Source organism: Papio anubis, chromosome 10 (genome assembly GCF_008728515.1).
Source record: "Papio anubis isolate 15944 chromosome 10, Panubis1.0, whole genome shotgun sequence".
NCBI lineage: Eukaryota > Metazoa > Chordata > Mammalia > Primates > Cercopithecidae > Papio > Papio anubis.
The window spans coordinates 20,201,476-20,216,441 of NC_044985.1; the positions used below are offsets into that span (position 1 = coordinate 20,201,476).

A 14,966-nucleotide genomic window follows, 5' to 3' on the forward strand; every position below is an offset into this window, starting at 1 on the left:
TGTAAACCCGGGAGGCGGAGCTTGCAGTGAGCCGAGATGGCGCCACTGCACTCCAGCCTGGGTGGCAGAGCAAGACTCTGTTTCAAAAAAAAAAAAAAAAAAAGAAAGTAAACTCTGTCAGGAGGGAATAATAAAGGCATGGTAGAAGAATGACTGCTGGATCGGCCATCAACAGAATGTGCTATGTACTCCATTTTCCCTCCCCTCTCCAGAGGGGCCTTCTGTCTTCTCATTTGTTTAATCTAAGACCAGCTCCTTTCCAGCAGCATTTAATTTTGTGCAAATCTCACCCATCTTTAAAAAGGTTGTCTTTCCCAATCCAAATTCCTGTCCAGCTAATGTTCCTTTCTTCCTCCTCGCCTTCACACTCACTGACTCTTTACCTCCCCCTACTTTTCAACCTTCTGCCATCCGGCTTCTGTACACAAGAACCATGAGAATTGCTCTTGCTAAGCTTAAAATGACCTCTGTGTTACTAAAAACAATGGACATTTTTTAGTCTCTCATCTTAATTGACCCAACAGCAGCATTCCACACCACTGCTTCTCCTTTCTTAAGACTCTTTCTACCCTTGGCTTCCTTGATATCACACACTCTCCCATTTTCCTCCACCACCCCACACTCTGCCTTTCCTGCTAAGTCTCTTTTACTGGTTTATACTTTTTAATACAATCCTATAAACGTTGGAGGCCCTAAGACCTCAATCATGCTCTTACCTCACTTTGCACCATCTCCCTACGTAATGGTATCGTTATCCTCCAGTGCCTCACTGATCCCCTGTATATAGAGAAGTCTCAGTTTCCTATCTCTAGTTAAGAACTGTTATCTGAGCTCCAAGACTAATAGCTATCTGCCTACTTAACACTTCCATGTATCTCTCTAGTAGTACTCCAAACACACGTTTAATATTGAACTCACACCTTCACAAACAACCTCCCCACCATCCTGCGCTTCTTTCAGTGTTGCCTATCTCAGTACCATCTTCTTTACAATTTCTCAAGGCAGATACCCCAAATTTCTCTCTCTCTCTCTTTTCTTTAGAGACAGGGTCTCACTCTGTCGCCCAAGCTGGAGTGCAGTGGTGCAGTCAGGGCTCACTGCAGCCTTAAACTCCTGGGTTCAAGCAATCCTCCTGCCTTGGCCTCCCAAAGTGCTTGGATTACAGGCATGAGCTACCACACCTGGCTGCAAAATCCCTTCTTGAGTACTTCTTCCTCAACCTCCACATGGAATCAACAAAATATATTGGGTCTGTCTCCAGAATATCAAAAGTATCCACTTCACTATCTCCCTCATGTTAATACATGAATAAGTGGCTCTTATCTGGTCTCTTCACATTCAGCCTTTCCACTTCAAATCCAATCTATTCAATTGCTATGCTACAATTTAAAAATGGAAGTCTTATATGTATCTGTTTAATTTTGTTTCTGGTTTTTTTTTTTTTTTGAGATGTAGTCTTGCTCTTTCACCCAGGCTGGAGGGCAGTGGCACGATCTTGGCTCACTGCAATCTCCGCCTCCCATTCTCCTGCCTCAGCCTCCTGAGTGCTGGGATTACAGGCGTGCGCCACCATGCCTGGCTAATTTTTGTATTTTTAGTAGAGACAGGGTTTCACCATGTTGGTCAGGCTGGTCTCGAACTCCTGACCTCGTGATCTGCCCGCCTCGGCCTCCCGAAGTGCTGGGATTACAGCAGTGAGCCATTGTGCCTGGCCAGCTCTTCTGTTTAAAATTTTTCAATGGGGCCGGGCGCGGTGGCTCAAGCCTGTAATCCCAGCACTTTGGGAGGCCGAGACGGGCGGATCACGAGGTCAGGAGTTCGAGACCATCCTGGCTAACACGGTGAAACCCCGTCTCTACTAAAAAAATACGAAAAACTAGCCGGGCGAGGTGGCAGGCGCCTGTAGTCCCGGCTACTCGGGAGGCTGAGGCAGGAGAATGGCGTAAAAACCCGGGAGGCGGAGCTTGCAGTGAGCTGAAATCCGGCCACTGCACTCCAGCCTGGGCGACACAGCGAGACTCCGTCTCAAAAAAAAAAAAAAGAAAAAGAAAAAAAAAAAATTTTTCAATGGCTTCCTGTAATCCTTAGAAAAATGTCTTAAAATTTTTAACATGATTTTCAAGACTCTGTATCATCTGATCCTTGCCTAGCTTTCCAGTCTCACTTGTACCACACTCCTCTTTCTATGTTATAGCCACACTGGGCATTTTTCAGTTCTGCAAGTGCACTGTGTTTGCTTGCTTCAGAACCTCACACTGCTGCTTGCTCCATGTGGAATGGCTTTCTCCTTCACCTACCTAGAGTTCCCCGACATGTCATTTCCTCACGAAGGCCCTTTCTGATTCCATTAGTCCGTATTCGGTCCCATCTTCATACACTTCTGTAGCACTCTGAGTTACCCTTCTGTGACATTCATCATCACTAATAATCACTTATTCAATGTCTGTCTTCCTTACTAGACTGTACAGCCACAAAGACAGGGCCTTTTTCTTACTCCCTCACCTCCTTATCAGCGCCAGGCACAATGCCTCGCTCATAATAGATGAGCGATAAACACTTGACAAATGAATATAAAACTATGAAGGATTCTTATTTAATTCTAAAATTAGAGATAATTAAAGACATAACTCTATTGGAATAATTTCTAGATTGATCGAATTTCAAGAAGTCCGTTAAAGTTGATGTTAAAGGTCAACTCTAATTTTTCTATAGGACTGGTGTCCTATAGAAGCAACTGTCCCTAATCAGCATTATGTCTCAGTTTATAAAAACACTATATATGAAAGGCCTGATTGGGAGAAAAAGTACAAAAATCGAAGCTCAAATAATTAGCTATTTTTAGGGAAAATATCTGTAGGAAAGGTGGTATATTCAGATGTATCACTTCCTTTATCTTGCAAAGATTGTCAGATAGTTGTACTGCTGGAAGATAAATTTAATTGATGTAGAATTTAACATAATAGTATATGCAACTGTAAATAAACCATGCAAGCCTTTAGCTAATAGTTATTACGGACCATGTAATTTCATAAAAGAATTAAATATGGATCAGTTTTCATTTAATGGCAGCCAACCACAAAGCGCCACATCTTGATTATAGGACATGCTCCCAGAAAATTGGAAAATAAATCACTATCTGGTCTCTTTTGTATTACCATGGAAAGTAGCTGGAAAATAATCTATTTTCTGCTTTTGTGTTACTTTAAAAAGTAGCTGTGGCAATAGCCTAAAGGGTTTTGAAGTTTTGGAATGATCTCTATCCAGTGTCTAGGAAATTGCTGAAGGCCTGAGTGCCACCAATTCCTCCGCTTAGGCACATGGACTACAGGTTATTACAGAAGGTGACTTGCGGTTTTTATCCTGTGTTTGTACAAAGTTGGGCTACGTTCAGAAAAAATCAAAGCCTCGGAGTTAATCCCTACAAAGCCCATTTAGTTCCGTGCGAGGACGATTTCCTCCACATTGGGAGTCTCAGCGAGGCCGAGAATAGCATATGCCAGTCGGAGTGACACTTCTCTTTCTCCCTCTCCCCTTTATAGACTGTGTAGTGGCCCTCACTACTGCCCCCTTTAGCCGTGCCTCAGAACCCACAGTTACATGCTCCACAATATGGAGGCGAATAAGCCTAAATGGACTACAATTCCCATCATGCGTCACTGCAGGCGCCGCCGACGTGTCGTAGCGGTTACTCATCCTTCCCACTGCCTTCCTCCACTTCCTGGACTGCGCGGCCGGAGGCCTAGCGGGCGCGCGCACGCACCACCGACTCGCCAACGAGAGAAGGCCCTGGGGCACGAACAGCGACGGGTTGCGTCATGTGACGTGGGGTGTTCTCGCGTGCGCTAGCGCGCGTCGCTGGGTGCCACTGACGGGCCTGCGCGCTTGTGCTGAGCCGGAGGTGGGGGCCGCACCAGCCGAGGTTGCGGGGGCCGCAGAGCCGGACGAAGACGGAGGGCGGAGCCGGTTCCGGGACTGCGGAGACTACACACCGAGCGAGCGCCTGGGCCCGAAGGGAGCGATGCTGTGGTTCCAGGGCGCCATTCCGGCCGCCATCGCGACGGCCAAAAGGAGCGGCGCGGTCTTCGTGGTGTTCGTGGCAGGTGAAGGAGGCAGGGGCTCGAGAGGCGGCCGGGACACCCCTCCGGCCTACCTTCATCCTCTTGTATACCTCAGCCGCCGGCCCGCCCTCCCCGAGACGCGGGCGCCTGTCGGCTCGCACAACTGCCACTACTGCCCCGCGCCCCAGGGACGGCTGCGACTCCGCCGCCAGATCCCCCACAGGGGCCATGCAGACCCTCAGCGCCCTGTTCCTTCAGGCCCCGGGCGCCCCCAGCCTTTCCTCCGTGCCTGAGAGGCCCGAGCTGCCGGCCCGTGGCTGTCCCCGGTCCGTTTGAGATACAGCGGGCCTTGCCCCACCGCTGCCTCTCCCGGCACCCGGGCCAGAGGCAGTGTCTGGCCCTGGTCTTCAAAGCGCCCCGAGCCCCGCCGAAATCTCTCCGCTCGGGGCGAGGGACGCGGCCAGCAGGCCCCAGCCGCCCAGCCCCGCTTGTCGCCCCGAACCTCTCCCCTGCGCAGCCAGACCCTCGCGACCCTCTGCCTGACGCCCCTCTCTGTCTGCAAGGACCCTCTTTGGGCTGCTTGTACCCCCGTTTTTTTACTACTGTTTAGGTGGAGGTGGGAACGGGCCATTAGGCAAGCAGTTGGGTTGTAATTAGTTGTGGACGGTCGGGAAGAAAGCTGTGTCATCGATAAGCAACAAAGAGAAACCACCTGATGTTCACGGTTACTGGTGTTCGTATGTTCCTGAAACGGAAACTTTTGAGCCGAATAGAGGTTTAATTTTTTTTAGTGACAGTCTTGGTAAGGGATCTAGTGTGTAATAATGTTGCAAGTTTAAAAAAAAAATCCATTAGTTTCAAAGAAATAGATGTTCAGTCCTTGGTTTCTTCCGTTTATTGTCTTCCTAGGCTAAAAGCTACACAACTTTGAGATCCTCTATTAACTCATTTACTCTGTGTTGATCTGGGCTGTTTTTCTCCATATTCTCCTGTTTTATTACTGAAATCTTGTAGATTTACAGTAAACTCCCTGCCTCTACGGTTCTGCTCATTCTCATTACATGGATCAAATCAATGTTTGTGGCTATTGTTAATTTGAAGTGTATTTCTTCAACTATTTTTATTTAATAACGATTTATTCATAATTCACGTCTTTTAATAGCTCTATAACTTTACGCACTGCAGTGAAGAACGAATTACTGAAACGTGAATGTCATTCAGCATTATTAAATTTGGAATTTATAATTGTTTTGTTACGCTAAATTTTTAGCTCAATGCTGTTTATTAGAAGAGCTTGAGTAGTTTAGATTCTGTTACGCTGTCTGGGGTTTATATTATACTTTACATAAATTCTGTAATCCTGTAAGAAAAAAATGGATTGAAAATGGAAGGAAAAGTAAATGACACTATGCTTATTGTGTACAGTAGTAGGTTTTTGACTACAGTAGGTTTAAAACCTACAGTAGTAGGTTTTAAATTGTTTTTCTCCTAATATCTCAGTTGATCCTTGCAGTAAATAGAACAGGTTTAATTATCCCCATTTTATAGATTAGGCACTCAGGTCAGCAGTCATAAAGTGACTTCCACTAGGGTCACAAAAAGGATTTACATGTTGTCTTAACAGTCCAATTTTTGGTAGCTTCAAAAAAAATGTCCGCTTTTTTGTTTCTTAAGGAAAAAACTGAACAATTTTAAATTGGTGATTTAAATTGGTATAGAAATCAGAAATCTAGGATTATGGTAGTCATGTTTTTGAACAAATGTCTAGACATTCCTAGAAGGCACTCTTGAGGTGAATTAGTTAATTTAAAAAAAGAAATGAGAGATTTTTATTAACAAATATTAATATTTGGAAGCTGTAGTACAAATTATTGGAATAGTTAAATAAAGTTATAGGTCTCGCCTTTCGGGGCTTTGTGTGTATATATACTTTCTTCAGTTAACTTTTTAGTGATGATTACATGGTATTCATTATTGTAATGATTACATTATATTGTAATTCATCATTGTAATGATGATTACATTATATTCTAAATACATGTAATCTTGAATGTTTGCAGGAGGACTGTTAGCAGTCTCACAAAAAAGTCTGTCCCTTGACCTGTTCCAAAATACAGCTAGATTTTTTTAGAGTTTAGCCTACTTAGTCCCCAAGACTAAGTAGGATTAGTGTCACTCTAGGAATATGTAGATACTGGACTCATGAAACCAAAACACTTACAGATTGCTTAGAGCTTTCTTCATGACTTTGAAGCCAGAACTCGTGATTTTCTTAGGTCTGAGACCTCAGTAATAATATATCAACTTAATGGAAAAATTGAAAGATATCTTTATAGCTGGAAGAAGTGATCTCAAGAGTACACTTCAGTTCATAGAACTATTCAAGTGAGAAATGTTTCAGGCAAGTTGTCTTTAGTTAGTGACATTTTGATGGATGAATTAAAGAATATTGTGGAGTTGATGTTTGGAGACTGGAGAGATTACTACTACTTCAGCTAACAGATTAATATGATTTTTCAAAGTATTGTGGCTGTGTAAAGTAAGTGAAACAGAACGATTTTCGTTTAATACCTGGGAAGGTGGAATAATCTGACAAGAAGACTGAAATAAAGGTATCTGTTCGCTGGCTAGTGTTGCCAGGTAGGTAGGCTAAACTTTGTTAATGACAGACGCCATTGACTGCCTTTTCTGGTGAATGTAGACCACAGAAGCCTTTAGGTTTTGAGCAGTTGAGATTTTGTTTTTGTTCTTGTTTTTGTTTTGAGATAGAGTCTCGCTCTGTCGCCCAGGCTGGAGTGCAGTGACACGATCCGAGCTCACTACAACCTCCGCCTCCTGGGTTCAAGCAATTCTCTGCCTCAGCCTCCCAAGTAGCTGGGATTACAAGCACCCACCACCACGCCCAGCTAATTTGTGTATTTTTAGTAGAGACTTGGTTTCACCATCTTGGCCAGGCCGATCTTGAACTCCTGACCTCGTGATCTACCCGCCTCGGCCTCCCAGAATGCTGGGATTACAGGCATGAGCCACCGCGCCTGGCGCAGTTGAGATTTTTTTTACGTCGGAAAGACTGTATGAAGGTCTGCAACTCTTTGCTTCTGAGTTCCTGTTGCTCTCTTTAAGTGCCTTCACTGAAGATACTGCTGATACAAAGGATACGATGTTTTCTTCTAAAATCTTAGGCCCACCTAACTTCGTGGTTGATAATTTGATTAAAAATAGGAAAAGAAAGATACCAGAGTTAGCTGACAATCATCCCACTTAGTAGTATTAGGAAAGTTGTCATTGAGCATTGAGTAATTCCATTCGGCTTTCCACCACTGCTGATCAAGCAGCAGTGGCCACCACTAGGCTGAGTCTAGGACAGACACTGCCAGTGGGGTTGAGACTTTTGGGACAGTATAGGTGAAGGAGTGACACACCAGCCTCACAAGAAACAAGATTTATACTTTCAGCTACTTACATGATATCCCTGTTTAGATTCTCCCAGGATTCTCAAGCCTAAACATGTATGTACTGCCTAAACCTGTGTTTCTCTGCCAGTGTTCTGCATCTGAGTGGCACTACCATACATCTTGTTGGATAAACCATAAATGTGAGACAGTTATCTTTGAATCTTAACTCTTCAGTCTTGTCTTGAGCTCGGTTGTTCACAACGTTGCCAATCACATAGGCCTTTCCCTACACATGTGTTCCTTCTGCATGGTGAACTCTTCTGGCTCTTGGCATGGCTGAACTCTTTCATCCTTTAGATTTTAGCTTAACTGTCACCTCAGAGAGGGCTTCTCTGACCATTATAAAGAGTTCTCTGGTTACTTTCTCTCATAGTTTTCTTTTTCATAGCATTTATTACTGTAATTATGTATAGTGTCTATTTGTTTAAAAATTTTGTATATCATTAGATTTTAAGCTCTGTTGAAGGCAGACAGTGTGTCATTTGGTTTATATTTAGTATACAGTTCAATGTCTAGAACAAAATAAATGTGCAGTAAAATAGTGAACATATAAAAGAATGAATGGAAAGAATTTCTCACTCTTCACAGCCTTCTCTGAGAAGTGTTTGTAGTAAGAATGTTCCCATACAGTTATTTTTCTTTGGTAGGTGAGTCATTTATTTGGAATCTTAGAACTCTCCTCATCCAGTGGTTTCTGAAGATGCATTCAGAGTGATCTCACTTGCAAATAGTAACTTCTCGTTATTTTGCATCTTCAGCATCTGGGAGTCTGCTAATGGAGCATTCTTAATGGAGCATTTGATCTGTGGATGCATTCTAGTCCTGTTTACTTTTTTTTTTTTTTTAGATGGAGTGTCGCTCTGCCGCCAGGCTGGAGTGCAGTGGTGCAATCTCGGCTCACTACAATCTCCACCTCCCTAGTTCAAGCGATTCTCCTGCCTCAGCCTCCCGAGTAACTGGTACTACAGGCATGTGCCACCACGCCTGGCTAATTTTTTGTATTTTTAGTAGAAACGGGGTTTCACCGTGTCAGCCAGGATCGTCTCAGTCTCCTGACCTCGTGATCTGCTCGCCTTGGCCTCCCGAAGTGCTGGGATTACAGGCGTGAGCCACCGTGCCGGGCTGGTCTAGATCTCTTGACCTTGTGATCTACCCACCTCGGCCTCCCAAAGTGCTGGGATTGCAGGCATGAGCCACTGCGCCTGGCCCTGTTTAATTTTACGTGGCCAAATTTCTCAAACTCCTATTTCTGGTATTCCTAATCTCATCTCGCAAAATATATTCAAATAAACAGCATTAGAGGCAATTATTATAGGCATGCCATCATACTTAACTATATTAGGCATTTAGCGACTCCGCAGAGTACTTACTGAGTGTCTACTGTATTGTTTTGTAGGGATTTTAGTCTTATCAGTAAATAAAATGGAACCAATCCTTGCCTTCATGGAGCCTTCATTCTAGTTATGGGAGACAGATACTAGTAAACATAATTAAAAATGCATAATATATTGGAAGGTGATAAGTAATACAGAAAAACAGAACAGGAGATAAGAGAGCTTTGGGAATGTCTTGAGTGTAATTTTAAAGTGAGTGATTAGGGAAGTTGTAATACTAAAGTGAGTGATTAAGTATCAGCTTTATTGAGCTGATATTTGAGCAAAGTTTTAAGGGAGTTGGAAGTTAACCATGTAGTTATTTGGGAGAATAACATTCCAGGCAGAGGAAACAACTAGTACAAAGACCTTATAGCTGGAGTGTCTTTCATATTTGAGGAATAGAAGGAAAAAATAACAAGAAAGGAAAAAGGGATGAGGTCACAGAAGTAGTTGGAGGCCTGATGTGTGGGGCTTGTAGCCCCCTGTAAGGACTTTGGCTTTTACTCTGAGGAAAATGGGGAGCCATTGTGTGATCTAAGCAGAGAGATGATATGATCTTTTCTTTTTAAGAGAAGGTTGCTGTGTTAAGAATAGACTTAGCAGGAAGACCAGTTTGGAGGCTTTTACTAGGCTTCTAGGTGAGATGTGATAGCTTGGATCAGGGTAGCAGTAGTGGAGGTGGTAAGAAATAGTTACATTATTGATGTATTTTGGAGATAGGTCAGTTACAATCAAGGAAAACTAAAGTTTTTGGCCTGAGAACTGAAAGGATGGAGTTACCATAAACGAATAACTGCAGTGAAGAAGGCTAAGGTGCATTAAATTGGCCTGGCCAACATAGTGAAACCCCGTTTCTACTAAAAATACAAAAGCCGGTCGTGGTGGCGGGCACCTGTAATTCCAGCTACTCAGGAGGCTGAGGCAGGAGAATCTCTTGAACCCGGGAGGCAGAGATTGCAGTGAGCCAAGATCGCGCTGTTGCACTGCAGCCTGGGCAACAAGAGTAAAACTCCATCTCAAAAAAAAAAAAAAAAAGATACAGAACATTTTCAGCATTCCAGAAGGCTCCTTCATGCTCTTTCTCAGTTGGTGGTACCCTTCCCCTCTATGAAGGTAGCCACTATACTGAATTCCATCACCATAGATTAGTTATAGTTTAGCCTACCTTTTATAATTAGCATACCTACAATAAAAGGCAAGTCTAAAATTGCAAACAGAATTGTACCTGCCTCTGTCTACATTGGAGGAATTTTGGAGTATAAATGCTGTGGAGTGGAGATGTTGAACTCAACAGAAAGGTGCCACATAAAGGACAGATAACAAACTTTTTTTTCCCTCTCTGTATAGACAGTCTCACTCTCTTGCCTAGGCTGGAGTGCAGTGGCGCGATCTCAGCTCACTGCAGCCTCTACCTTCCGAGTTCAAGTGATTCTCCTGCCTCAGCCTCCCATGTAGCTGGTATTACAGACATGTGCCACCACACCCGGCTAAGTAGAAACGGGGTTTCACCATATTGGCCAGTCTGGTCTCGAACAACTGACCTCAGGTGGTCTACCTGCCTTGGCCTCCCAAAGTGCTGGGATTATAGGCGCGAACCACTGCACCCAGCCCGCAACTTTTAATTTTCTAAAATCTCATGTACAAAAGCCCAAATAGGCACTGCACATTTCTGCCTATGACTGCTTATTGTTGTGGTACTTTTCACATCATAATTTAGATGACTTCTTTTATGAAATACTTTGTGTCATTTAAATAGTCCAATGTAGTTTGTTTTCATTGCTCTTCATGATGTGAACTATGTATGCAGTCACACTTGTCATTTAGTGGAAAATTCAGTTTTCAAATTTGGCAGAAAGTAGTATAGGTGGGATTATATTTTATTTGAAGTTTTCGTTTTCCAGGGAAAAAGAATTTGCAATCAGCAGATCCTGGCCTGGTATAAGAATTTTTTAAATGTTCTACAGGTGATGATGAACAGTCTACACGGATGGCTGCAAGTTGGGAAGATGATAAAGTTACAGAAGCATCTTCAAACAGTTTTGTTGCTATTAAAATCGATACCAAAAGGTTTGTTTATGTTTTAATATTTTATTAGTTTTAAAATTTATAGTATTATCTTTGATTTATAGTGATACTCTTGGACTGTAAGAATGTTGATGTTGGGGTGGGCACGTCTAGCACTTTGGGAGACTGAGGTGGGAGGATCGCTTGAGCCCAGGAGTTAGAGACTAGCCTGGGCAATGTAGTGAGACCCTGTCTCTACAAAAAATAATACCATTAGGAGTGTGATGTGTGCCTGTGGTCCTAGCTACTTGGGAGGCTGATGGGAGGATCACTTGGTCCCTGAAGATTGGGACTACAGTGAGCTGTGATCATGCCACTGCACTCCAGCCTGGGTGACAGAGTCAAACTCTGTCTTAAAAAAAAAAAGAATGTAGGCCAGGCACAGTGGCTCATGCCGGTAATCCCAGAACTTTGAGAGGCCAAGACAGGCAGATCACTTGAGGTCAGGAGTTTGAATCCAGTCTGGGCAACACAGTGAGACCCTGTCTCTACTAAAAAAAAAAAAAAAAAAAATACAAAAATTAGCCAGGTGTGGTGGCACATGCCTGTAATCCCAACTACTTGGGAGGCTGAGGTAAGAGGATCACCTGAGCCCAGGAGGTTGAAATTGAGGCTGCAGGCCGGGCGCGGTGGCTCAAGCCTGTAATCTCAGCACTTTGGGAGGCCGAGACGGGCAGATCACGAGGTCAGGAGATCAAGACCATCCTGGCTAACATGGTGAAACCCCGTCTCTACTAAAAAATACAAAAAACTAGCCGGGCGCGGTGGCGGGCGCCTGTAGTCCCGGCTACTCAGGCTGAGGCAGGAGAATCGCTTGAACCCGGGAGGCGGAGCTTGCAGTGAGCTGAGATCTGGCCACTGCACTCCGGCCTGGGCGACAGAGCAAGACTCTGTCTCAAAAAAAAAAAAAAAAAAGAAATTGAGGCTGCAGTGAGCTGTGACTGCAGCACTGCACTATAGCCTGGGCAAGAGAGCAAGTCTGTCTCAAAAAAAAAAAAAAAGAATGTTATGTTTTTGGATATCTAAGGCATATTAGGAACTTAAATTCTAACTGCCATTTGCTAAATGCATCATGAATCCTGCTGAAAAAACTTCAAGCTTTCCTAGTCTACCAAGCAGCCATCTAACATGTACCAGGAATGCAAAAAGAACAGTGATCTCCAGCTTCTGAAAACTTGGAAGTAATGGTAAATCATACATTGAATATCTCTGAGAGGTTGATCACTCACTGTTTTGAATCCTATTTTTGGGAATGGAGTCATTTAATCAATAGAAATAAGGACATTTCTATGTTCCTCACAGTGCCTGATGTCCACAAGTCTGTTTTGTTTCTCCATTCCTCCTCTCCATCTTTTAAAATAATTTTTATTATAGGAAGTTTCAAACATATATGAAAGTAATGTAACAGTGTAATGTACCCCATGTACTTGTCTACTAGCTTTGGTAATTAATTCATGGTCAGTCTTGTTTCATCTATACCCCCACCCATTTCCACTCAATCCAAATAATTTTGAAACAAATCACAGTCACTGTATCACTTCATCTATAAATATTTTAGTATGTCTCCGAAATACAAGGATTGTGAATTTTTTAAACATAACTATAATATTAATACTTCACAAACTAATAATTCTTTAATATCAGATAACCAGCCAGTGTTCTACTTTTCAGTTGTCTCTTCAAAGTCATAGTTTTATTTCTTTATTGCAGTTTTTTAGTTCAAAATTATTCAAGGGCCACACATTGGGATGCATTGATTTCTCTCAGTGTGTAGGCGTCTCCTCCAACTCCCCTGCTCTTTGGAATTTGTATTTTAAAGACACCAGATCATTTTTTCTATACATTTGTTCTGTGGTTTCCTCCCGTCTGGATTTTGTTGACTGCATCGTGTTAGTGTCAAGTTGGTTCTTTCCTGTTTTCTGTAAATTGATAGGTAGATTCAGGTTTGTTTCCCCTCCCCCATCCTGTCCTAAGACTACTTCATAGATAGTAATGTGTCTTCTATCAGAAGACAGATACCCTCTTTTCTCTCTTTATGACATTAGCAGCTATCAGTGATCATTACCTAAAAACATTATTATTTATTTTTTTCTTTTAAGCAAGATTTCACTGTGTTGCCCAGGCTGGTCTTAAAATATAGCACCGAAGAGATCCTCCCATCTCAGCCTCCCAAATAGCTCTAGTTACAGGCATGCTTCACTGTGCCTGGTGCTGAAAACATTAATTAATTAGCACTTTCAAAGTGGTATTCCTGTCCTTTTGATTTTGATAATAGCAGAATGAATAATGTGTTTGAAAATCACTGTCAAGATTAAAACATTCAGAAATTTCTACTCGGGAGGCTGAGGCAGGAGAGTGCTGTGAACCCGGGAGGCAGAGCTTGCAGTGAACCGAGATTGTGCCGCACTCCAGCCTGGGCAACAGAGCAAGACTCTGTCTCAAAAAAAGAAAAAAATTCAGAAATTTGCCTGTAAGTTTGTAAACTTTATGTAAAAATGTTCTATATTTACAAAAACATCAAATCGTAGTATAGCCTGTCTCACAAGAGTTACTGAAATATGTATTTACTGAGTAGTTTTTAAAAAACAGAATCTGTCAACTTAAGTATATCATTTTTTTTTTATTGTCCATCACCTTACTGAAGCACCTTCTAGAGTTGGCAATGGCAAGAAGAATATAGGGATTTATAGGGAATGTGGAATACATGAGAATTTTAGAATTCTTGAGATTGTACAGACTGATGTGTCTGGCATTTTTAAAAACAAATTTCTTATTTATTTATTTATTTTTGAGATGAGTCTCACTGTGTCGCCCAGGCTGGAGCACAGTGGTGTGATCTCGGCTCCCTGCAACCTCCACCTCCCGAGTTCATGCCATTCTCCTGCCTCAGCCTCCCGAGTAGCTAGGACTACAGGTGCCCGCCACCACGCCCAGCTAATTTTTAAAATATTTTTAGTAGAGATGGGTTTTCACCCTGTTAGCCAGGATGGTCTCGATCTCTTGACCTTGTGATCCACCCGCCTCGGCCTCCCAAAGTGCTGGGATTACAGGTGTGAGTCACCGCGTCTGGCCTTAAAAACAAATTTTTATTAGCAGATGCAGGGATACCTGTGTATAGTGATAGTTCATGTTTGTTTCACTGTAGACTGCATGCTGATAGAATCTAGTGTGCCTTTAAATTATGGAAAATAAATTTCCTTTTTTTTTTTTTATTTCTTTTTATTTTTTATTTTTTATTTTTGAGATGGAGTCTCGCTCTGTCGCCCGGGCTGGAGTGCAGTGGCCGGATCTCAGCTCACTGCAAGCTCGGCCTCCTGGGTTTACACCATTCTCCTGCCTCAGCCTCCCGAGTAGCTGGGACTACAGGCGCCCACCACCTCGCCCAGCTAGTTTTTTGTATTTTTTAGTAGAGACGGGGTTTCACCATGTTAGCCAGGATGGTCTTGATCTCCTGACCTCGTGATCCGCCCGTCTCGGCCTCCCAAAGTGCTGAATTACAGGCTTGAGCCACCGCGCCCGGCAATTTCCTTTATTTCATAATCGCTAAGTCACCCAATGTTTTGGGAGCATTTTAATGTATATATATTTTTGGAGATAGCGTGCATTGAAAATAGATTAGTAGGAAGTGCATTAAAAGTTTACTATTATTTCTGAGATAATAGGATTTTTGGTAATTTTTTTTCTTGATATTTTACTCTGTTTTCAAGATAATGCTTTATATTCAGGGGGAAAAAAGCAAAGTCGAGTTCTTAGAAGCATTTGTTTTATTATTGGAAGCATCTACATTATCTCTTACTGGTCTTATAAATTCTGTCTCCCATCCCTGACCACTCAGCTCCCTTCTCTGGAGGGAAAATGTATTTATGTTTGTTTTTCTTCCATGTTTTACAAAAATAGTATTAATAGCATTTTGACATACTTTTCTATACCTTTTTCTTTCTTTTTTTTTTTTTTTGAGACGGAGTCTCACATTGTCCCCTGGGCTGGAGTGCAATGGCATGATCTCGGCTCAC

General features: G+C 42.7%; 1 protein-coding gene across 1 annotated transcript in view; it reads left to right on the forward strand.

The window, feature by feature from the left end:
• Positions 1-3,688: 3,688 nt before the first annotated feature.
• Positions 3,689-14,966, forward strand: part of UBXN4 (UBX domain protein 4) — a 44,766-nt gene continuing 33,488 nt past the window's right edge. Inside the window, exons 1-2 of the mRNA XM_003909173.5 lie at positions 3,689-4,100; positions 10,854-10,956. Coding sequence (XP_003909222.1) covers positions 4,019-4,100; positions 10,854-10,956 — 185 coding nt within the window. The 5' untranslated portion in view covers positions 3,689-4,018. The remainder of the gene's footprint in view (positions 4,101-10,853; positions 10,957-14,966) is intronic.